At 45.0% G+C, this 24,425-nt stretch overlaps 1 protein-coding gene across 11 annotated transcripts; it reads right to left on the reverse strand.

The window, feature by feature from the left end:
- Positions 1-5,250: 5,250 nt before the first annotated feature.
- On the reverse strand, positions 5,251-22,434 carry GCNT4 (glucosaminyl (N-acetyl) transferase 4). 11 transcript variants are annotated; one of them, XM_056514318.1, is made up of 5 exons: positions 21,818-22,431; positions 18,154-18,337; positions 12,733-12,812; positions 8,950-9,012; positions 5,251-7,513 (listed from the first exon to the last, which is right to left on the reverse strand). In XM_056514318.1, the coding sequence occupies exon 5, from the start codon at positions 7,510-7,512 to the stop codon at positions 6,145-6,147; it is 1,368 nt and encodes a 455-aa protein (XP_056370293.1). In that variant the 5' UTR covers position 7,513; positions 8,950-9,012; positions 12,733-12,812; positions 18,154-18,337; positions 21,818-22,431; the 3' UTR covers positions 5,251-6,144. The 11 variants fall into 11 exon arrangements, 10 of the variants coding, with proteins under 10 accessions (XP_056370293.1, XP_056370300.1, XP_056370294.1 ...); XM_056514325.1 differs by having other exon boundaries at positions 18,154-18,331; positions 22,137-22,428; XM_056514319.1 differs by lacking the exon at positions 12,733-12,812.
- Positions 22,435-24,425: the final 1,991 nt, after the last annotated feature.

The raw sequence follows: 24,425 nt of genomic DNA on the forward strand, positions 1-24,425 counted from the left end.
ATAAGGACGAGGAGAGATCGCTCATCTATTAATTACTGTCATGGACAAAACAGACTCAATCTGGGGAAAATAAATTTCTTACCAATCAGGACTAGGGAAATGAGAAATTAAAAACAAATCTTTAAAAACTCCACCTTCTCTCACACCTCCCTTCTTCCTGGGCTCAACTTCATTCCGTATTTCTCTACCTCCTCCCCTCCAGCAGCACAAAGGAATGGGGAAAGGGGGGTGCAGTCAGTTCATCTCATGTTGTCCCTGCTGCTCCTTCCCCCTCACAGAGCGGACTCCTCACTCTTCCCCTACTCCAGCATGCAGTCTCTCCCACAGGAAGCATTCCTTCATGAACTCCTGCATTGTGGCTCCTTCCCACATGCTGCAGTTCTTTACAAACTGCTCCAGAGTGCTTACATTCCTCAGGGAGCCATCCTTCAGGCACAGCCTGCTCTAGTGTGGGACACTCATGGGGTCACAAATCCTTTCAGGAAACCTGCTCTCTCCAGGGGGCCACAGGCTCTGCCAGGATCCTGCCCCAGTGTGGACTTCCCATGGGGCTGGAGCCACCTTTGGGCATCCACCTACTCCAGAGTGGGCTCCTCAGCAGGCTGCAGGTAGATCTCTGCTCTGCCATGGACCCTCCATGAGCTGCAGGTGGATCTCTGCTCCCCCATGGACCCTCCATGAGCTGCAGGTGGATCTCTGCTCCCCCATGGACCCTCCATGAGCTGCAGGTGGATCTCTGCTCCCTCATGGACCCTCCCTGGGCTGCAGGTGGATCTCTGCTCCTCCACAGACCCTCCCTGGGCTGCAGGTGGATCTCTGCTCCTCCACAGACCCTCCCTGGGCTGCAGGTGGATCTCTGCTCCCCCCCGGACCCTCCCTGGGCTGCAGGTGGATCTCTGCTCCCTCATGGACCCTCCATGAGCTGCAGGTGGATCTCTGCTCCTCCACGGACCCTCCCTGGGCTGCAGGTGGATCTCTGCTCCTCCATGGACCCTCCCTGGGCTGCAGGTGGATCTCTGCTCCCCCACGGACCCTCCCTGAGCTGCAGGTGGATCTCTGCTCCTCCACGGACCCTCCCTGGGCTGCAGGTGGATCTCTGCTCCTCCACAGACCCTCCCTGGGCTGCAGGTGGATCTCTGCTCCCCCATGGACCCTCCCTGGGCTGCAGGTGGATCTCTGCTCCTCCACAGACCCTCCCTGGGCTGCAGGTGGATCTCTGCTCCCCCCCGGACCCTCCCTGGGCTGCAGGTGGATCTCTGCTCCTCCACGGACCCTCCCTGGGCTGCAGGTGGATCTCTGCTCCCCCATGGACCCTCCCTGGGCTGCAGGTGGATCTCTGCTCTGCCATGGACCCTCCCTGGGCTGCAGGTGGATCTCTGCTCCCCCACGGACCCTCCCTGGGCTGCAGGTGGATCTCTGCTCCCCCATGGACCCTCCCTGGGCTGCAGGTGGATCTCTGCTCCCCCATGGACCCTCCCTGGGCTGCAGGTGGATCTCTGCTCTGCCATGGACCCTCCCTGGGCTGCAGGTGGATCTCTGCTCCCCCACGGACCCTCCCTGAGCTGCAGGTGGATCTCTGCTCCTCCACGGACCCTCCCTGAGCTGCAGGTGGATCTCTGCTCCTCCACGGACCCTCCCTGGGCTGCAGGTGGATCTCTGCTCCTCCATGGACCCTCCCTTAGCTGCAGGGGCCCAGCTGCTTTGCTGTGGTCTGAACCAGGAGCTGCAGAGAAATCTCAGCTCCAGCATGTGGAGCACCTCCTGCCCCTCCTTCTTAACTGGCCCGGTACCCACTGAGCTGCCTCTCTTAGTCTCAATCCTCCCTTCTCTGGCTGTAGCTGCTGATGCTTAGGATGGCTTTCCCCTTTATTACGTTATCCCAGAGGTGCTGTCATCATCACTGATGGGCTCAGCCTTATCCAGCAGCAAGACCATCTTGGAGCTGGCTGGCATAGGCTCTGTCAGACACGTTGGGAATTCCTGGCATCTTCGCACAGAATCCACCCCCAATCCCTCCTGTCACAAAAACTTGCCACAGAATTTCCTGCTTGAGAAAATGCCTCATACAAAGTTTTGTGGGTTTCGCTTTCTCTGTTTTCTAGAACAGATTGGTATTATAAAGATGAGTATCCCTTAGCCATGGAAAATTAAAGAGTTTTGTAGCTCTGAAGGAGCAGGGCTGGGATAGAGTTTTCACTGTCAGCTTGAAACACTAAACAGCACTGGGGTACTTTCAGTACAGATTTACTGCACCTCAGTAACAGATCACACTGTTCTGAAGTATCACTTCTGTGAGTGGAAATTATCACCACCAAGAACAACCCAGGTTCTGTAAAAACATCAAGTTAAAACAGATATTATACCTGAAATAAAAGTCAAGGTCACACTGTAAACATACATTAGTATGCCACGTATACTCCACATTTACTGCCCAACTACTGGTTTTCTCATGTTTTTACATTTTGATTTAACTCCCACAATAATGACATTGTAGTCACAGAAATACTCAACAGGCCAAGTCTGTTTTAATTCCCACTACATATTAGATGTTTAATTCCTAGTCTTTCCTTTCACATTCTTTTATTCCCATGACAAAGAAAACACACAGTGAGGCATTTATGTTTGTATACACTATTCTCTGGTTTACATGTCTAGTCTAATAAATTCATTAACAAGACAAGAAGTACAAATGTTGGCTCTGCATCTCTTTCACTGAAGCTCATTATTTCCTTTTCTTCCTTATTTAATTTGTCTGTGTTGGAATGCATTCAGCAATTTTACTGTATTCAGACATTAATAAAATGGTGGGCTGCTGACAGCCAGGAGCAGAACTATTGCCCTGCTTATGCATCCTTCCTGAATGGAAAAAAATAGGTCAACTGATAGTCCAGATTCTACATGTGACCAACACAGGGCAGGGTGGGTAGAAGGCCAGCACAGTTCTTCTTCAGCAGAACAAACATAGAGGAAACCAATATGTGTAAACATATGTGTACTCCAAAACTGTGAAATAACTTACAAGGGGAAATCTCTCAGAAGTGAGGAAAAGAATGAAGAGTAAAAAGGAAATCTAAGTTTTACTAAGGAAAACAGAACAAAACCAACAATCAAAGAAAATCACCAAAAAAACCCTAATAAACCATGTGAGAGCACGTAAGTGCCTTTATGTTAAGTTTCAGCCTAAATAAAACTTACTTGTTTTGTCATAAACTGGGCTCTGCCACTTTTCCTCACAGAAAGTTTGTGTATCATGCCTTGGTTCAAACAATGGCAGACCTACTGTGTAAAGAGCAGTGATGATGAAGATATTACCCACCTCTGTAGTCTAATCACTTAACTGTGATACAGCATCAGTATGGCAACACTGCTTGAATGCAAGCCAAAAAACAGAGAGAAAACTATTCAAAAGTTAAGACACTTGCATTTTGGCTGTTCTTTTCTTTGGAAACAATGGAAAATATTCCTCCTTTCTCAGAGATCTGCAAGAGTCCCTGGAAAACCCAAGAAACCCAGCTCAAATTCAGTGTTGATCCTGTTGTGAGCAAGAGGCTGGACTAGAGGATCTTCCAGCCTCCTCAATCCAATGACTGATTTTTGTGAACTGCCTTCCTACAACCTTGAATAGCCTTTAAAGCTACTTTCAGAACTGCAGAAGTCCCTAGAATTCATTAGAAAATCAGCACTCCATAAAGCTGCAGCCGTGTCTGTACCCCTCCCACGTCCCCATCTAGCAAACCCACGGGGGTGGTGGCTGGTGGCTGGTGGCTGGTGCTGCCTCACACCATGCCACCTCAGAAGAACAAGGTGCCTGCTTTCAAACCAGCTAGAGACAGGCACCACTCAACCCAATTCAACTAAAATAGCACAAAGTTGCATGTTGATTAAAATTAGATACTTCAATGAAGTTTAATGTGCTGGTGGATTATTTTCATAAATTTATGGCAGATCAAACAACTACAATTAAACCCAAATGAGTATATGTGTACATACATACATAAAGCCAGTTTAAATAAATACAAAATTTCAAATATTTCATTAAGCATCAATTTATACAGAAGGCTGTAGCTTGGCCCTCTGGGGTCCTAACATTCTCTTTTATTAACCTTTATGCCACAGGAGGATTCTATTTTATATGCAAGTACTAATATATGATTCTGTAAACACTATCAATATTTAATTTTCTACAAAGTATTTATAAATTACATCAAGTCAGAACAGCCTTGGGCAGACATGGCATGTCACCGAAGTAAGCAACACAGACTTTAAAAATAATCCCCATTTATTTCAGAAACAGTACATTTAAGAAATTCTTGACCTGTGCAGCCACAGACTCCAAAAATAGTTTTGTGGATAATAAATTATCCACAAAATAAGTTAATACTAAATAATTTGTATTGTGCAGCCAAACCCACAACACCCACAGGTTTCAAAGTGCTTAACAAGACAATAGAAGGTTATGGTTCCCATTTTACAGTGGGAACAGCTGAAATAGAAAACTCAGGTGGCTTGTCTGAGGTTTTTCTGAAACTCAGTGTCACAAATGTGGAAAAAAGCCTGAGAATCCTGACTCTCAAACCAGTCTTGAGCCACAGATGACTTCACTGTGACTAAATTTAAACTTAAATTTACTTTAAATTTAGAAACTGAGACCAGAAAGCCACTTGGTTCTTTCAGCTCAAATAAGGAGCAAAGATTTCTCATTGATATGAGATATGGTCATTACTGCAGCAATCTGCAGATCAGTAAGACCAGATACAGATATCCCAAAGTCACTCACAGGGAAAGAGTCCCTTAATAAAAGACAGATGAAAGAAGAAAGTGGCATGGAGAAAGCTAAACCCCAGATCCACTGGAACTACCAAAACTGAACTGGCAGGGCAACACTCCAGGGAAACCCTCAAAATGCCCAGCAGCATTTCTGAGTTTCAAGGGTTTCTGCAGAGACCCCTGCACTTGCAAACACGTTCCTCATCTGGAGGGTGGGTAGCCCAGCTGTGAGAAGGCTCCTGAGCCACTCCCCTGCCAGGAGGCTGGCAGGGCCCTGGCAAGCAGGGGCTGCTGGAGAATCCTTGCTCTACAGCTGAACCATGGCCATTCAGGCACCTGTCAGCCTGGGATCATGGTAGTGCACAGCCAGGGGACTTGCACAGAAAGACACTTCATGCAGAGTCTTCATTTCTGCAACATGGCTATTCTTATGATTACTGCTCAACTTTGTGTGTTCTATACTGCAACAAAGCACCACACTGCTGAACACCAAGCAGAAATAGCACTTGTTATCCACTGTGGGTAGACATAATGTATCAAGAGGACTGGGATTTCAGAGAAAGATATTCTCACAGGCTGAGACAGGAATGAAGATTGACCTCTTTTGTCACGGAAACCTCCCCCAAGTGGGTGCAGAGACTGCCCTTAGGGCAGGCATGTACTCTGCCTTTGGAGAACACACAGCTGTGAGCACTCAGCAGTGCACAACTGCCTCAACCAACTTTCACTGTATGTGAAACCAACAGTGTTGGCACAGCACCTGATCACACGCTTTGTAGAAGGAAAAGCAATGCACAGGTTAGCAGGGAGAACAATGGTACACACAATGCAGTACATGGGATCTATCATCCAGTCTCATTCACATTGCAAAGATCTATGCAGCTCCCATAGATGAGAGGTGTGGAACTTCAGGTGAGGTCACATGGGTCATTTGGTGTCATGCTGATCTCTTGGTTTTTTCTGTGAGATGGGCACTTACAGTTTTCCTGAGGTAGCAGATACAGAGGTCTTCCATTTATTCCTTAAAGAAAAGCAAAAGTGAAGGAAAAGAGGGCAGGCAGACAGAACTGCTGGAGCTTCTTTTACTTGAAGTAAAATACATTTCTGAAATACTCCACTGGACAGACAGCACGAGAGCCTCCAAAAGCAAACTTCACATCTCAGAATCACCCTGAAGACAATTACAGGTTTATTGTGGCAAAACAGTTAATCAGAGAGAAGTGAATTTTCATAAATAAATAGCCAGGCACCCGGCTGTGCAGGGCCCTGGATGTCACATAGAATGGACTTTTCTGTCACTGCCATCCTGCAGCAGGTCAAGGCAGCAGAACTGCAGGCGCTGAGCACACAGCACTCACAGCAGGGAACACAGCACTGCTATGTCAAGGCATCCGTAGAACTCAAGTGCAGAAAGTGTTTATCAGAGGACAAATGTACCCACTCCTCCTGTTGCTCTGCCACCTTTTCTGCCAAGCATTTTACCAGGACAGGATCTACTTTGGAGTCAATCTTGTTGGCGAACCAGTGTCCGTAATTCAGAAGCCATCTCAGCTCTCCAGCCCCATAGATGCAGACACTGCGCAGGTGGGTACCAGTGCACGGAGGGTACAAGTAGTCTTCCAGATAATTCCATTTCACCAGACGAGTTTTGCTTTGCAAGTCTGTTACATCCTGGGATGACCTTGGAACTTCCCCAGGGACCCCGGGGACACGTACAAGAGTAGCCCAGAAATGTTCATCTGGAGAGTATGTGTCCCTTGACCACTCAAAAAAGTCTTTCACAAGTGAGCTTTCAAGGGTATATTGAATAAATTCTCGGCTTAAAACAAAATAGGCACTGCCTACAAATATCTCAATATCATGAGGTGGCGGATTCTTGGAAATGTTGGTTTTTACAGGCATCTGCATGTATTCATAAGGCACTTTCATAAGTTCATAGTGGTAAGTAAATCGTTCTCTTTTGCTGCTGCTTGGCTTTGAAGTTTCCAACATGTTTCCTCCACCAAGTTTCTTCAGTTCAGCAACCAACTGGAAATTTGATCTCAAAGGGAAATCTTGGCCACACAAATTGATAACATACTTCCAAGGAACTGGAGACTCCATCAAATCAGACAAACAATTGAAATCTGCTTGCAGGCGTGAAATATGTGCGTAGTCCACTGTCTCCAATTTTGATGCAATGAAAATATTTGGGAAACATTTAGCTAGATTGTTCAAAGCAGATTTGAAGCTTTTTGCTGCTTTTTGGTCATAATGGATGCAGTAAATATTTTGATGACTGTACAATGAATGTATGAGCCTTTCTACCATCGCTGCATCTTTGTGAACAACCAAAGAATAGGCAATTGGAAAACCCTCCTCCTCTGGAGAAACAGGTTTTAGCTGGTATTTCCTAAGTGAACGATACACATCACAGTCACTTGTCATTGCTACAACATCTTCATCAGCTAAATCAACAATTTCTTTTCTTCTTATCTCTAAACTCTTGCCAATTTCACGAGGATCTTGTTCATATATAGAAGAACAATTAATTTCATACTGAAACTCATTTCTAGGGTATGAATATCTGTTTCTAACATAAGAAGAAGTGCTCAAGAAGTGCTCAACTAAGTAAATGCCTTTAGAGGGAAAAAAGTGTCTTTCGACATGGAGGAGCTTCAGCAGTGCAATCAACCACCCAGTAACACACAGAATCAAGATCTTCCTTTGTGAGGGACATTTGTAGGACCACTTGTGTCTCTTCATTCTGCAAGAAGAAAGAGACATGGTGTTATTTTAAATCAGAAATCATCAGAGACTATTCCAACCTCTAAGACAGAGGTCTACATACCTGTCTGCCCACAGCATAAACACAACCTTATTAGGAAGGGCACTGGTAATCTCTAGTGTCTTCCTAATCATAATTTTAAAATTTCATTTCCCTGAATTAGCTAAGTGAAGGCAATAAACCAGATGATTTCCAGTCAAATAAGAGTATCAGAACAAGACTCCCACTGTTTTTTTTCCAAATATTTTTAAAATTTCTAATGAGCCACACAGCAACCCCAGGACTGGCAAAAGCATTACTGTCATCCACATGAGTAGGAAGGATTATTTATTTTCTATAGTAACTACAATGCATTCAATGGGAGCAGCACAGTAATGTCTGGTAAGTCTGCAAAGAATATGTTCCTAACAGTAGATATTACGATTGTTTTTCTAAAAAGCATGAAACTGAAAGCTTTAGAATTCAAACATCGCGTTCTCATTAGCACTAACACTGGAGCTGGCTCATAAAGATGTCCAGGGGGAAATTAATTTCCTTCCAGTCCTGTGCCAACAGGATCTGACAAGCCCAAAGTCCTTTCTCTCTTCAGATTTCTTCTAGAAAATACTTCTAACTTGCCCTGAAGTCAGAGGTGGATAAAGACATAGCACTTTCATCCACTGCTGTGAACATATAAGGAATGTACCTTCTGAAGGCAGCAGGGGTGGTGGTAAGCAATAGCACATCCATCCTGCTCTCTGCCAAGTGACATAATCTTGGATGTGACCATGAAAACACGTGGCCCCTTTTTACACAGCATGTTATTTAATAACATTCCTGTGTAATGCATTAGCAACTGAGGTATTACCACAATAAAAGATAAATACAGAGATACCCTTTTGTATAGCTTTGCTTTACTGGCTGAGTGTAATCAGTTCTGTTACTATCCCTGAATTAAAATTAGACCAGAACCACATACAAGTGCAGCAATAAACTTAGCTCTAAACTTAGCTTAAGTGAAGCTCTACTTTGTCTTTAAATTGAACAGCTCCTGGTATTTTCTTCTGAATAGAAGCTGTCTCAGAGTGCTTCCATAGCCAATAACAGTGGGGCCAACAGCTGTGGCTCAGATGCCTGCACATCTCACATATGCATGCAAAATCAAGTACTGAGATATGCATTCAAATATACTGCAAAACTAACTTGGGCATCTTTAGCATTCCCTTAAATGTCAAGTCTTGCAAGATGTAGCTACATTTAAAATGCAGCTTGTCAAGGCAGAGCTTTTTCATTTCTCTGTTCTCCCTTGACTTTGCCATTCTCTGTTCATCTTTGTCCTCAATATTTCTATTCTAGGGCACAAGAAAGAAGGAAATGTTATCTCCTTGTTTCACCTGGGGGTTGCCAGGTGCAGACCAGGGTAAGCCAGCACATACCTATTTTGTAGAAACCAAAGCTGAGTAACTCTCTGCAGGTTTTAGAAACAGTCTCCAGATATGCTAACAAAGAAAGAGAAAAAACAGATCTTATAGAATCATAGAACAGTTTGAATTGGAAGGGACCTTCCAAGCAGGAAACCTTCCACTAGGCCTTGAAAAATTCCAGGGATGGAGTATCCACAACTTCTCTGGACAAGCTGTTGAGTGCCTCATCATCCTCAAAAGGAAGTGAGGCATTCATATCCCTATGAAGCCAAAAATCCTACATTCCCCCATAGCAAGCAGGTGGTTTCCTTCATCTCTTCTTCAAATTAATCCCAGCCCAATGTCTAATTTGGGTTTCCCCCTTTACCTATTTCCTTTATGTATCTGTGTTTCTGGAGAAAAAGCACTTTTAAAAGCTGCTCCTAACCAAAGGCAGGTTTTCAGTCATATGGAAAAAGCCTTGTAGAGGGGAAGACAGGTAACCTGCCCTGGCTTTTTCTTTGGAGAGAGGAGACTTGTGTGGTGTGGTCTTTCTGTGAAGCCCACCCCAAGCCTCTGCCCAGTGTCTCCCTGGCTACCAAGGACAACACCTACCACCCCTGGATGAACAGGGATTGCCTAAATCAAGGAGTGAATCTTCTCTTACTCTCTCCTTCAAAAAGGCGAGTCTGGGGAAAGAAAAAGGAGGGGAAAAAAACAGCTCACTCCAAACTTCTCCAAACCTCCCTATCTGTGTCAGCTCTGGCCAGCTCCTGCCCAGTGCCAAACATTCTGTTGCTATGAAACCAAACAAAGCCATAGAATCTCAGAATGTCCTGAGTTGGAAGGGGCCCACAGAATCACTGAACTACAACTCCTGGCCCAGCACAGGATACCCCAAGAGTCACACCATGTGCCTGAGAGCATTGTCCACCTCAGAGTACTGAACTCTGTCAGGCTGGTGCTGTGACCCCTTCCCTGGGGGGGGGAGCTTCTTCCAGTGCCCTGCCACCCTCTAGGTGAAGATCCTTTCCCTTACACTAAACTTAAAGCTCCCACACAACTGCACTCTTCCTTTGCCTCCTGCCACTGTCCACCACAGAGAAGAAATCAGTGCCTGTCCATCTACTTCCCCTCACAAGGAAGTTGTAGGTCACTATGAAGTCTCTCCTCAGTGTCCTCCAGGCTGAACAGACCAAGTGACCTCAGGTGTTCCTCATACAGCTTCCCCTCCAGGCCCTTCACCATCCTCATGGACCCTCTGTAGCCTTACATTAGGCTGTTGTGGCACCCAGAGCTGCCCCCAGCACTGGAGGTGAGGCTGCCCCAGTGCAGAGCAGAGCAGAGCAGGACAATCCCCTCCCTTGCCTGGCTGGTGATGCTGCCCCTGATGTCCTCCAGGACAGGGGTGGCCCTCCTGGCTGCCGGGGCACTGCTGACTTGTGTGCAACTTGCCACAGACCAGGGCTCACTGGTCTGCTTCCACAGGGCTGCTCTCCCAACCTTTCACATTCCAGTCTCTCCACACATCCAGGCTTACCCTGCCCCATGTGCAGAATCCAGTACCTGTTTTTGTTAAACTTCAGAAGATTGGTGATTGCCCAGCCCACTAATTAGTTGAGATCTCTCTGCTTTCAACAGCTCCTCCCAATTTAGTGTCCCAGTTTATAGCTTTGAGTTTATCTTGAGTCCTGTACCCCACTGGTGACAGGTCAGGACCTGATGCTACCCCATTCACTGTAACTCCTTGTGTCTGACCATCAGCCAGCTGTTCACCCATCCCATGGCATATCCAGAAGGATCCTGTGAGAGACAGGATCAGAAGCTTTACTGAAATTCAAAAAGATCACATCACATCACATTATCAACTAGGTGAGATATCTTGTCATAGAAAGGAATTAGTTTGTCAAGAAGGACTCTCCCCTCGTGGCTCTGACCAACAACTGTATTTTCTCTCAGGGGTTTTTCAGTAACTCCCAGAGTAACCTTCTCCATAATTTAACAAGGCACTGGAGTGAGACTGGCAGTACTGTAGTTACCAGGGTCATCCCTCTTGCCATGAAGGAATTCTTCCTCATATCCAACCTGAACCTGCCATGGTGCAGCATTTCTTATCCTGTTGCTGGCTGCCTGGGAGAAGAGGTTGACCCCCACCTTGCTACAACCTTCTTTCAGGCAGTTGTAGAGAGCAGTAAGGTTCCCCCTAAGCCTCCTCTTGTCCAGGCTGAAAAAACCCAGTCACTCCTCATATGGCCCTTCATCACTTTGTTTCTCTTCTAAATAATTTATCAGTAGAAAGTTAATTTCAGTAACTGGGATGCCTGATGAGAAGTGTGAGACCAGAAAATTAAATCTCTTCTTGGGACAAAATTAAATCTCTTTGGAACTTATCAGGTTTTGAGTCAGCCGCAAAACTTTATTTTTTATCATATGCAGACTCAAAGCCCTACTCAGACACAGAGGTGTGGTGTACACACTGTCCTCTCCAGAGGAGCACAGAATGCAAGAACACAGCAGATAAGAACAGCAACCTATTTCTGCCCAAAGAACCTATCTTGGGTAGCACTGACCAGATGCTAACTCTGGTTATCTTGCTCATGAAAACTTTTTCCTCAGGTGATGCCATACAATACACAGGCAAGGTTCCATCTTCTGTATCAAGATTTTATATTATGATTTTATATTATGACCTTGGCATTGACATCTTGCTTTGTTGTCTAAAATGTGTTACTTGTCTTTTCTACATGTGGGAAGATTCCTGAGGTCCATTTGCTTGTACCAGGACCTGAGGAGGGCAGGAGGCCCAGGTCTCCACCCAGCATAAGTCTTCTATCCAGATCCTCCTCAGTTATACAGCCCTTTAATAAATCTGGGCTCCCAGGGAAATCCTCTTCTGCCTCTGCACTACCCTGTTATTAAACCTCCCAGATTTTGCCCCCTCCGTGTTAGCCAAAAACAAACACATGCACTTGTATCTGATTAACAGATCAATTTATTATGTAAAAAAAATCTGCATTTCTCTTATCACTGGCACTGTAATGCAAAAAATTAAAACTAATTTTATTAAAGTCTGGGGATTATCTCTCCCTTTACAACTGCTGCTCACATTCAGTCAGAGAAGATGGATGAAGGTAAAGCATCCATCCCTCAAGACCAACTGCAGTTCAGACTCACAGAGATAATGCACCCAGCTGCAAGGACTGCTGTGTCAAATGTTTCTGGATTCATAAAGCCATCATGACCATTGCTCAGGATACAATCCCAAAATGAATATGGGTGAAGCTGTCGGGAAAGAAAGGAAATCCTCTTGCCAGGTCCTCAGGCTTCACATGGGAGGACTCTGACATCAGGGGTGTGGCAGCTGGGAAGTGGCCCAGATAAAAGCTTTCAGTCACGAACCTCAGGCATTAACTGCAGCTCTTCTGATTGACAGCAAGGCTCTAAGTGTGTCTTCTGTGATAGTAAAGTTTAAAAATGTTAGGAAAGGGTAAGGTGTGCTGCATCCTAGTTGGAAAAACCCTGAACATGCTGTTCTCTGAACCATGTGAACAACTGAATGATTTTGCATTTTACTAGCACCCCCAAAAAACATGCACATTGCCTCAAGTCAATGTAGGCCTTAGAAACTCAATAGAAATATTTCCTGTTTCAGGATTTTCTGTTTGAACTGAACTGAGTTCTAGAAAAAAATTCAGTTTTGAATGAGAACAAAGTATTGCAGAGGGCAATAATCCATATTTTGGCTTGTTTTACAGCTTAGGGTATTTTCACCAAAAGTAGGATAGATTAGAAAAATGTTTGCTTCTTCATTCATACCTTTTAATAACTAAAAAAATCTTCTTTTCTGTGAAGATCTGTAAAAGCAGCAGTGGGACTTCTGGCCTCCAAAGCAGACCCTAAGAAGAAGAGATATCTGTCAACCTGAAAAGCTATTCTGCTGTTTCACCTGAGTGCTGTGCAATTTTTTCTGCATGCTGATCTTACATGCTCTAAGGCCAGTGTGCTGTATCACATATCAGGTATCAAGGTTATTGCAAGATTGAAGCTTATGATTCCTATATTATTTAATTTTTATTATTTATAGTTCCATAACATTGAATATCTAAGATGCTGTGGGAACAATAACAACCAGTGCAAGCAAGGTTCAAATTGGTTTTGAGTATCCCCACCAGAATTTTCTCTGTATTTGCCAAATCAGTGAAAAGTTAACTTGTTAACTTTGCATCTTCTTGGTGCTGTGCAAAGAAATTGTTGTGGGCCAGCTGGGGAACAGCATATCAAGGTAGCATTGGATACCTCATACCAGTCCAGCATCTTTTCCCTGGAGGGAAGCAGACCACACATACAGAAAAGGGAGCAAAGTCTTAGCCACCTGTAAACACACACCCCTGGAAATCAAAAATAGGAACTGCTGTTGCTTTTAATTGGGAGAAGAACACAGCAGTCAAGTGAAACTGTAAATTATGAGAATTGAAGAACCACCTGTGAGCACATACACTAATTCATTGGGAATAACATTTTTTCCAAAATATGCCTTCACTCCTTCAGGGTAAAATCAAGTTTAAACTATCACTCTTACTGAGAAAACTGTATGCCATCATAGTTTGTTTCACAGAATTACAGAAATATGGAAATACATGGCTTGGAAGGGGACCTTTACATGTCATCTAAGCCAACTGCTCCACCACAGGCAGGAACATTTCCACTAGACTGCTTGAGGTTGTCACATACCATCTAGTCATACTCAATGTTAGGAGGCAGAACTTAATGTGGTGATACTACCATGACTACTTCTAGATTTGGCCTTGAAAAAAACCAGCAGAGAGTCTGTTCTGCACCCTAGTTGCTCTACTATGTACCTAAACACACACCTTGCCCAGACTAAGCATCTGAAGCATTCTGCAGCTAGTGAAAAGATACTAGGAACTGCAAAGAATCATCAATTCATCCAGAGCATGAACAGTGAGACAGGCTGGATGAAGCATCCCTGGGAAAACCACGGTCACAACAAACCAAAACCAGGAAAAAGCCCAGCTTTTTCACCATAGCTGCCAGCTCTGCCAACTCTGCTTGCAATGGCATAGCCTTGTTGCACCTCTAATGTGAAGAATTCCAGGGGTATCACTAATTGAACCCAACCCTGATCCTCTGCCAGGAACACTCCAGCAGCTCCTGCATCCCAGAGTGGCACTCAGATGCAACAGAGAAAAGCCAGGAAGCCACTGTGGCCAGCACAAGTCTGAGTTAGCTCAGAGAACCAAGATCCTGCTCTGGGTGACCTCCAATGGCTCATAGACACCAACACTGCAGCAGCTTCAGCCCTCCTTGAGGCCAGCCCTCTGTAAACGTTTAAGGAAGCATTTGAGAGCCCAGAGGAATGGACAGGTTCCCTTCATCAGCACAAAAAAACTGGCAGGCTTTGGGCTCACATTGTGTCTCTCAAGACAAGTTTTCACTTTAGCAACACTCTAATAATATGCATATGGAGACCTGGCTCCTGTGAGAGACCAGGGCTTTGCTGCAGGTCCTCAAACTATTATTTTTGCTTTTTCCACAAACCAAATATACCCAGACTCTCTGTCTGTGCAACTTTGTGATGCCAATGTCATTCTGGTACAGGAGGAGTATACAGCTCCCTTCACCCTGAGCAGGAACAAATCACCAACTCTCACATTCGTCTTGCTCAGCATGGCAAGTCTCCCCTGCCGTCCACACAGTGCAGAGGTGCTCCCAGTTTGTCCAGTTTGTATTCAGAGCATACTGAATTAGCAGCTTCTGAGCTACCTTGTTTGAGAAAACACAGAATTTTTCAACTCCCCAGCATTCTGTTCCTTTTCGTCATTGTCTTTTCTGAAATAGCCTGTGCTGAATTTAACTCAAGTGCTTCAGTGATTAAATGTAGAAGCTTCCAGGTGGATCTACAGTGCCCACAAGCTCCCTGGGTGTTGCCTGCAGGTTGGAGCCATCATGCATCATCCATCATCACACCATCCTGTTAGGTCCATCACAGGAATCACAGAGCTAAGGTATCAGATGTACCTCCACGTAGAAGAATAAAACTCCTGCTTTGGAGGTTGGGTTTTGCTCAGGAAAAAAAGAAGGTATCTCTGCTCAAAGAGAGCTGACACCACAGGGAGGGAAAGGCATTCCTCTGGTGCTGGAAGCAAGCTTAGCAGCAGGCATGCAGGCAGGACTACCTGAGGGAGTCTGTAACCCGTCTGCCTGCAATAACCAATGCATCACAACTTTCCTGAGGAACACAAGGTGTATACCAATGTCCACTGGCCCTCTGCTCTGCCCTCTGTCAGTCCTTCCTGAAGGACCTGCTCAGTAGGCAAGCAAAAGTCCAATCTCAACCCCAGCTACACTGAGCTACAGAAAACAAAAGCCAGGATCTTTCCTAATGCATAGCATTATCACATTTATAATACTTCTTTTCTACTTAAGCAATACCGATCAAAGAGGTCTGTGACTTTCTACAGATGTCACAAATTGCTTCTGCTGTCATGCAAGACAACCAGCTGGTGGGAACCATCCCTTGTTTGTTGTCACATCTGCTTGGGACTGGCCTACTCAGAGCATAGACTGACAAGACATGTTGACTGCTACTAGAATAGGGATTCTTGGAAAGTTCAGGGTATGAGCAGGCAGTGCTCTCTCCTCAATGGATCTGACATACATGGTGTTCTCTACAAAAGCCATTGTGGGGCAGCTTGCTTCTGTGCTTGCCACAGAGCAAGAGTTAAGTGAAAATGTCAAGTTTCAGTCCAAGTCTGTGGAAGGAGATGAAAGAGAGAGAGCAGATGTAGGGGAACAGGAGTGCTTTTACCCCAACATGTGATTCTTTCTTGCATGAAGAAACACTTCTACATATGTACTGAATGAATCAAGCTCCTTGCTGTCTCCTGGATTAAAAAAATAAAAGAGGAATGGGTGCTGAGAAGAGCAGGAGCAGCAGAACAGAGGCTGGGAAATCACAAAAGAGGAGAATGGACAGAGGGATTGAAAAGGGTAAACACTTTCATGTAGGTAGTATTAACAACAATAACAACAAATATCAGAGTAACAGAACAAATGCTTTCTCTAACCTGTTACACCCCCATCACTCAAAGGAATCTGAGGTAAAAACAGAGTCTACACCTCTCCTTAGAAACCAGACCACAGTGTATTTCTGCAGCCAACACCATTACCACATAAAGCAGCAACTATGGGAACAGTTCCCTTTCCTCCAAGTAAAAACACTTCAAGAAAGTTCCCTGTGATAAAATATCTCTGTTTGTTTAAAACACACCTACTCACACAGCAATGCAAACTTGGTGGTTTGCATGACCAACTTGGCAAAAATTTAGTTAGCTCCTCCTGGTTTTCCTTCTGGTCTATACAAATCAAGTCTGGGTCATGATAGATCTATGGGAAAGACAGAGGAAATCATGTTCCTGGGAAACTAGGGAAGAGGAAAAATAATCATGTGCTTTCCTAAGCAATTTATTTTAATTTTTTGTAAACTATCTGTCTGAATTAAACTTTTAACACTACTTAACTATTCAGTGCTGCTAACTGGAAAAGTTAATTTATTAATGTGCTTTTTTTTTTTTTTACTGCTGCTAGCTGGCTGTTTCCATTGCAAAATTATCTATTGATAGGGATCATGGGATTTCTATAGGAGTACATTTTATTGGCATTAAATCTTAATCACTCGATTCTATCAAGTTTGCCTGGTTTTCTACCCACTTGCCCTGCACAGGAGCCTGTGCCCCTCTAACATAGTCACACTTGCCACCAGCTTAATTCTGCACATCTCACCCCCTTGTTTTGGCTTGCTCACCTGATGTAAGTCTACTTACTTTTCATTTACATTTTTTCTGAATGATGGACAACTAAGGAGCTAAGTAACTTCAACTATTTAAACACTTAATTGCAAGATGTGGAAAAACATGTCATTACTTTTAGAGGTAATTAGATAATAAACCTGCCAATTTTAAGACCCTGAAGACTTAAAACAACACAGTGTCCCAGTGAAAAACAGTGAGACACTGCTACAGTTCATCACGGTGTGGTTTTTGCTTCTGGAAGAGGAAAGACAGGTTCTTGCCACACACCAGGGAAACACAGGTTCAGCAAAGACCTGGCAGTTAGGATATCACACTTGACTTTGTCCCAATCCTAATCATGAGGACTCTCTCTTGCACAGGATCTGTATTTCCTAGCAGAGCTTCCTGTGCAGACAGTAAGTTGCTTTGCCTCTCTGTTCGCCACCCAGCTCCAGCTCTTTAGAAAAGGCTGGATTCTCCTTTCTGGTTGTCTCCAGTGGCAATCCCCACAGTTTCAGTAAAATATCTCACATCAATTTCAGCATGTTCATGTCCCAGACAGATGTCAAGGTAAACAAAGGCAATGTCTCAGCTCTTTGGCCAGGGAAAGAGGCAAGCAACTTCTGCAGGGTCATGCAAGCAGCACAAGAGAAAACACGGTTCCTCTGCAGCCCCAACTAATCTGAATTGCTCTACAGTAACTTTTCATGAAAGCTCTTTTGCTGGAGGCCTGAAAAGCCTCTCAGGAAATCCCTTGGTACATCTCATACTATTATGTCATGGCAGTCAGAGGATTTGCAGCTCTCTAAAAGCAAGAAAGTGCTAAGAAGGCCCACAGATAGCCATCAAAATTCCCAAGCCTGATGTTTATACATTGAGAATTTCAGTTCTCTGACTTTGTGACATAGGGGTATCCGTGTTTGCCAAGGACATAGTGTACTATAAAGGCAGGAGTCAACAAAACAAACAAACAAAATCCCACTAACAAACACATACTCTAACAAATAGAGTTTAGTCCCTTCTAATTTGTGGCAATCTAGAGTTTAACAGCTTTTTTCCACCTCATATGGGAGTTTAAAGCAATAGTACTACAGTGGAGAGAGGGTTAATCTTTAAACTATAGTATAACATAAAAAATTAGACCCAAAGGGACAGAATTTGTGTTCATTGGCAATGAGAAGCACTGTAAAAGAGGGTGGAAGTTTCCTGTTAGACAGGGAAGCAGGAGAAACTGCACCGCACTGCAGAAAAGCTCCCATTAACAGCTCAAAATATTTCTCCATTTCCTTCACCCCACCACCAAGCTGCCTGCAGACTCTTGTCTGCAAACCTCCACTGTAAATCACGCTCTTTAAGTCATTTCTGCCCCCCAAAAACACAGCTTGTCACATCAGCAAGATCACATCAAAGACAGCTGCACACCTACCTCCTGGACTTTGCTGTGGTCTCTTCCCCTCTCTAGGATGCTCTGTCCCAGGACATCAGCTCGGTGGGCAAACCAAGTCCTAGTGCCTGCTCCATCCTGCCACTGCCAGCAGCCTCCATCAGTTTTCAGGGCTTCAAGTGCATATGAAGTCAGACATACAGAAGTAGTTGGGATGACACTATTTCTTGCACAAATTAAAAAAGAAAACTGTAAATGTTAGCTGAAAAATAGTGAACATGGAAGCTTGACATGGTAAGTCCCAGGGGTGGCTATGGCTACAGTTCTGAACTAATAAGTCTCTGCTTTTCAGCAGGTTAGTTGGGAAGGTTTTATTATTATTAAGCTGTGGAAGGCATTATCTGTATAAGAAGCATATAGTTTTGTTTACTCACATAGCATTTCTAAGCACCAAGAAGGCAGAGAGAAAGGAACACCATAAAAAGAACAGATCACATCAAAGCAACCTAATTTCCCTAGCCGAGTAAGAGAGGCAGGAAAGCACTGAGACATAAGGAGTCTGTCAAAAGCCTCACCAAGTTTAAGATGCACACAATACTTCAGGTATCAACACTACAGGTCTCAGAGGCCTTGCTCCCTCCACAAATAAAATAACTCTGAAACTAAGCCAAGGCCAGAAGTTTGGGCTACTATTATGAAATTCACAGTCCTCATGATGCATCCCGAATTCTCTTTAGATATGATGACCCACATTGCAAGTTCACCTATATATAAATACTTCATATGATATACCAAGTCTCCATGGCAAGAAATACATTTCTGGGCTATTATTCCCAACTTTTCTGTGAGTGATGCTTACAAAGAAATTTGAGCAACTAAACACCGTATTATTTGTGTATAACACAAACAACAGCCATGGTATTTTCCCTCAAGGAAAGCACTGCAGCAGTATTCCTAAGGCATACATAGCACTCTCCTCCTTTCTATCCACATTTTGACCAAAATGCACACGCCAGCCTCCCCTTCTTCACCAGTCTCCCAGCTGATACAGAATTATAAACTGCACTTTCATGACTGAAGTAGGCTGAGTGTCATAAGCCCCAAAGAGGGCCCTCAGTGTCACAGATTCAAGGGATCCTGCAGTCCTGCCTTAGCTCATTGTCCCCAGCACTGCAAAATTATACAGAGAGAACTATCCAGATTCCTTAATACGGAATATTAATACTTAATATTGGCACTCTGTTTGCATAAGATGGCAAGATAGTAGCTGGGTCAACTTTATCTCTTTACAGTGTGACGGGAGGGAACAGTGGCCAATTGTACCACATGTTATATATTGATAAAAAAATTAAGAAAATAGGACATTTTCTGGGAGACAAAAACTCCCAGCACATGCAAAACTGGAAAAGGTCTGCAGATAGCTATGAATCTTTTGAGTAAGATTTAGGATCCTGATTTGTCTCTGCCTGGAAATCAAACATGCAGAAAGACCCACCCCCCCACCCCAGAAACAACAATGCACCACAAAACACACACAGGTCAACAGCACTCCGTAGTCAATCCAAAAGGAAAAGGTCTTTGATTGGCACCAGGGAATCCTGAACAGGCCACAGGCTTGCTACTTGACCCAAGAGACAAGCAGCAGCTGGATAACACAGCAGAGCTGTTGCAGGAGGATGGGTGGGTCTGGGGCAGGCTGGTATCTCCCCCATCACCTGCCTTTATCTGGGTGTGGTGCAACCACAGCTGTCTCTCTTGCACTAAAAGCAGAGCGGCCTCTGCCAAGCACTTGGGCACATCACATCACAAACCCTGGCAAAGCTTTCTTCATTTCCGAGTGTTTCAGGGTCTGATGAGGCTTGACTTGTTGACAATTACGCAAAATGTATTCCCTTGCTGGATTCAGCACCCTGCTGTTTATATTACAGAAATGAGCTTTTTATGACTCATCTGGTACATTTCTTAGTTCCTTTATCGATATTTCTTGGAAGACTTCAAAAGCTGGAGTCACTATATGACTCCTGATGACTCTTTCTGTAGCTGTAACTGCTACGTAAATGCTTTAAGCTTAATTCCTCTGAACTTACCTGTATTTCAGATACAGTCTCTTGCCTCTCAGCAAGGTATTTATAGGATGGTAGCAGCCAGCCTGTTGACTGACTAGAATAATGTGCACATATTAGGCCATAAAATAGCATGTGTAGTACAGGTTATGAACCACAAAACCTACAGAACCTGGTAAACAAACAGTTTTCAGTGTGGAAGTCTTTCTTGGGGGTCAGGAGACCCAGTGTAATATCACACAGAGGTGGTGCCAACCCAAACCTCTAAAACCTGGATATATTCCTTATCACCATTACTGCTTTTCAGAAAGTTATAATCTATACATATGTCAAGATGCATTAGCCCGGTTTGTTGGTAATCTTTAAATGCCTTTACAGCTGGGCAGCATACACAAAAGTACATGAGAACTGGATCAAAACCCACTGCTATCAGATGTATAAAATCAGAAAACACAGTTGCACAAATGTAGTAGCATTTCATTTCCTTTTCTATGACCATCTCAGAAAAGCTACATGCATGAAAGAACAATGACATCATATCCATGGAGCCCATCCAGCCCAGGATGTTGTCTCATGGTAGTCAAAAGCTGATGCTTGGAAACAGGAGAAAGAACAAGTACTCTTGAACGCCTTCTCCACACGTCCTTTCCAGTTCTATTTCCTTACAGCTTAGAAGTTTTCAAAGATAGGCTACAAATGTCTGCTTCTTATGAAATTTTGAGTTCTTCCATCCAGTCATTTTTGGACCTACATAAGCTTTCTGACATGCAGAGACTAGGGAGTGTGGGGGTGGGGGGCAACACGCTACAGCTCACTTGAGCATAGTGCAAAAACCCACTTTCTCGTACTTGCTTTCGATCTTTTGCCTCCCAGTGTCAGTTGACTGTTGTAATTCCCTGGCTGAAAGAAGCATGCAGCTCTTTCTTGTTAATCACTCCCACTTCAGTTGCAAGTTTATCTGCCGTATCTGCCGTATCTACCCCTCAGCTGTTTCCTCTCACAAGCTAGCAAATGCAAAAGGACTACTACTAAGGAAATTTATTTATGCAAAAAGGCTACTATTAAGGAAACATGCCTATCTCAAAATGAAACAGGTTTGTTTATGGTTTAGATATTTGGAATGAGTTAGAGGATGTTCAGTGGAGCAGATCCTCAGCTGGGACACAGTGGAGGTCCCCTGTCAGGTCTTCTATTTCTAAGCCTTACTTTGGTATTAATAAATCTGTTCTCCCAATAATCAGGGACAAGACGCTACTATCTCTCTTCGAGGAAAAAAAAAAGTTCTGACAGACTCTTGCTATTGTTACTTTTTGTTTCCTCACAAGGAAAAAGAGCCTCTTTCCATACTAAAGAAATGACTAAGAGCACTTGGCAAATTTGAACACAGCTACATGAACGTTTTGAACAATTTACTGAGAAACGAAAAAATGCCAACATCACAGCAATCTCGATTCCTCTTACCAAACCTCACTCTAAGTTGGTGTAACTGTTGCTTCTGGAGAGAAGCTTATGAGACTACAACATCTGGGCACACCGCCTACCAGCCGGGCTGCGGGCAGGTGTGTGCCCCGGCTCCGGACAAGCGCTACCGAGACACAGAATGCCCCCGTAACTAACTTTCACGACAAAGGGCACCTTCTTACCTGAGCTCTCCCGCAGCACCGGCACGGACCCTCCCGCTCCGGCCGCCTCCAGCGCCGCGCCCGGCCCGGCCCTGTCTCCCCGCACAGCACCGCCCGCTGCGCTCCCGCGGAGTCACACAGTGCCGCCCTTTCCTCCTCCTCCTCCCAAACTCCGCCGCTACGGCCGAGCATCCAAATTTGCGCCCCTGGCGAAGCCGCCGGGAGGAGGACGGGAGCTGCCGCCACCCCAGCGCGGCGCTCCGCGAAGTTCGGGCTCAGCTCCGCGGCCGGGAGCCCTCGCTGCCGCTGTCCCGGGATGTGCCCGCCGGCCCGCACTCACCCGAGCGGATCGCGGCCGTCCCGGGCCGGCGCCCTGCTCGGCTCCAAGGGGCGCTCTTGTGTGCACGGGGCGTGCGATGTGTGTGCGGCACAGCATTTTCCTCCGTGACGTGGAGGAAAAAAGAAGGGCCGCCGCCCGCCCCGAAACCTGGCGGGCAGGAGGAGGAGGACGAGTGGGAGGTGACGGCGAGGTGCCCGCCAGCACCTGGGAGCGGGAGGAACCCGCCGCCTCCACGCCGCCCCTCCGGCAAACGCGGCACCGACTTCCCCACGGCTGCCCCTCGGGGGCGGAGCGGCCGAGGAGCTTCCCGAACACTACGGCCGCTCGACCGGACGGCAAGGCGGGGCTGGGGACGAGCCCCCGGGCCAGGCTCCTTGTGCTCTGCTCGGCCGCCCCGGAGCGCAGCGCCGTGAAGAGGGACGGGCTGCTGCGGTCCCGGGCCGGGCGGGCACGGGGCGCGCCGAGAGCTGCAGCTCTGAACTAAGCTGCAGCCCGGCGTTAAGCCTCTGCTTTTTATCAGGCTGGTTGGGGACGTTTTACTATTTTTATTTAGCAGTGAAATAAGGTGCCCCTGCACTGGAATACTGCAGCTCCCCAGCCGCTTCCAGGCTAAGGCCGGTGTTTTAAGGTCAGGCCGAGCTGTTGGCTCTGCTCGCAGAGAGCCTGGGGCCCTGGTGCACCGGCTCTGTGAGAAGCGTGGAAGACGCCACCGCACCAGAGAGCATCTGTCTGCTGCTGTAGCGCTGACCCTGCAGCTGGGCACCGCTGTGACAGCTCGGCTTAAGGCTGGTAATTGCATAAGCCACTGTGACCAAGTTATATGTAACTGAGTGTTTGAGCTCTCACCACAGAAATGTGTAAGGGAAATCAAAAGGCCACAGATGCTGGAAAACTCACCTGTGGGTTACTCTGCTACAGCAGTACTGGTGTAAGTGGTAAAACCTCCTGCCACAGACAAAGCCAAAGCCTTAGTAAAAACAAACACCCCAACAAAAAACTCCATATTCCTAACTCAGAAAAACATATAGATACAAACATCATAAAAAAGTTCTTTGAAGCCTGATCCAAAGTCCCATTCCTTAGAAATGTTTTACTCTCTCTGTCATGTGTTTCTTGATATGGCCAGTAAATTAGTAGTTCAAATTTCAGATCACCTACATAATTTCCTACCCAACTAGTTAAACTACTGGTGATAAGAATAAATACTGGGCCCAAGTATCATGTAGGCAGTTGCTCATTCTATTGATTTAAACAGAGTACTTTCCTCCAGTTTAGTATTAAGGTTTGAAGACCAGAAAAAAGTCTTTGTGTCATCATGACAAAACACTCACCAACTGCAACTGCTTCAAGAATTTATCCAAACTCCTATGGCAACATTATCCATCCTTTTCCCTCCTCCTTAGCTGCACTTCCACCATGAAAAGCCCAAGGGGTATTTGTGCTTTAGAGTATTGTAAATACCCTTCCCAAGCTGACTTTCATCCCCATTATTCTTTTCCCTGATCTGCTCTGCTTTGCCTGGCAAGAAGGTGCAATGCTTTGTGTTGATCCTCTCCTTAGAATGACTTTAGCACTCTCTGCACCTGCCATTACTTCTTTTCTTTTCTCCATGTGTTTCCCTTGCTCATACAGCTTCATGACCTCTGACCTGTGTTACTCAGGAGGTCACATTGGTTCCTGCTGGCCTTAAAATCTATGGATCTTGTGCTGTACTGTCTGCCTCTCAGCTGCTTATTTTCCTCCTCACTCTTTCTTTTGAGACTTGCATTCTTCCTTACTGTTTAATCTTCGCACTGACTTTTTTTTATTCCACATCAGCAATAAATAAATAAATAAATCAGTGGAAATATGAATCTGATTTGTGTCTTTTGTTCACTGCACCACCTTTTTCTCCTTTTATTCCACATGTGAATATTAACAGCAGTCAGAATGACAGAATGTCTTACTATTTGCATTTTATATCTTTTTTTACTTGAGCTTGCACTACATAAAGTAAGTGCTAATTTTTAACCTAAGAGTGGAGAAGAGGTCTATTGAATAAAAGAAATTGAATTGTAAAAGTAGCAGAAGGGGCTAGGAGGGTGAACTGCCACTTGTGAGCAGAAGCTTTGTTACTCTGCTGCAGTTAGCACCACTAACAACTGCCTACCTTTAACCAGTGACAATCACTTATATTTTTATGCAAAAGTGCACTTAAAAAACAAAAATCTAAATTGAGAAAACATGATGGTGTAAATTTTTTCTATCTCTTAATGGATCTTTACATTAAGATCAAAGGATTCCAGCAGG

The sequence above is a fragment of the Oenanthe melanoleuca genome, chromosome Z (genome assembly GCF_029582105.1).
Source record: "Oenanthe melanoleuca isolate GR-GAL-2019-014 chromosome Z, OMel1.0, whole genome shotgun sequence".
Taxonomy (NCBI): Eukaryota; Metazoa; Chordata; class Aves; order Passeriformes; family Muscicapidae; genus Oenanthe; species Oenanthe melanoleuca.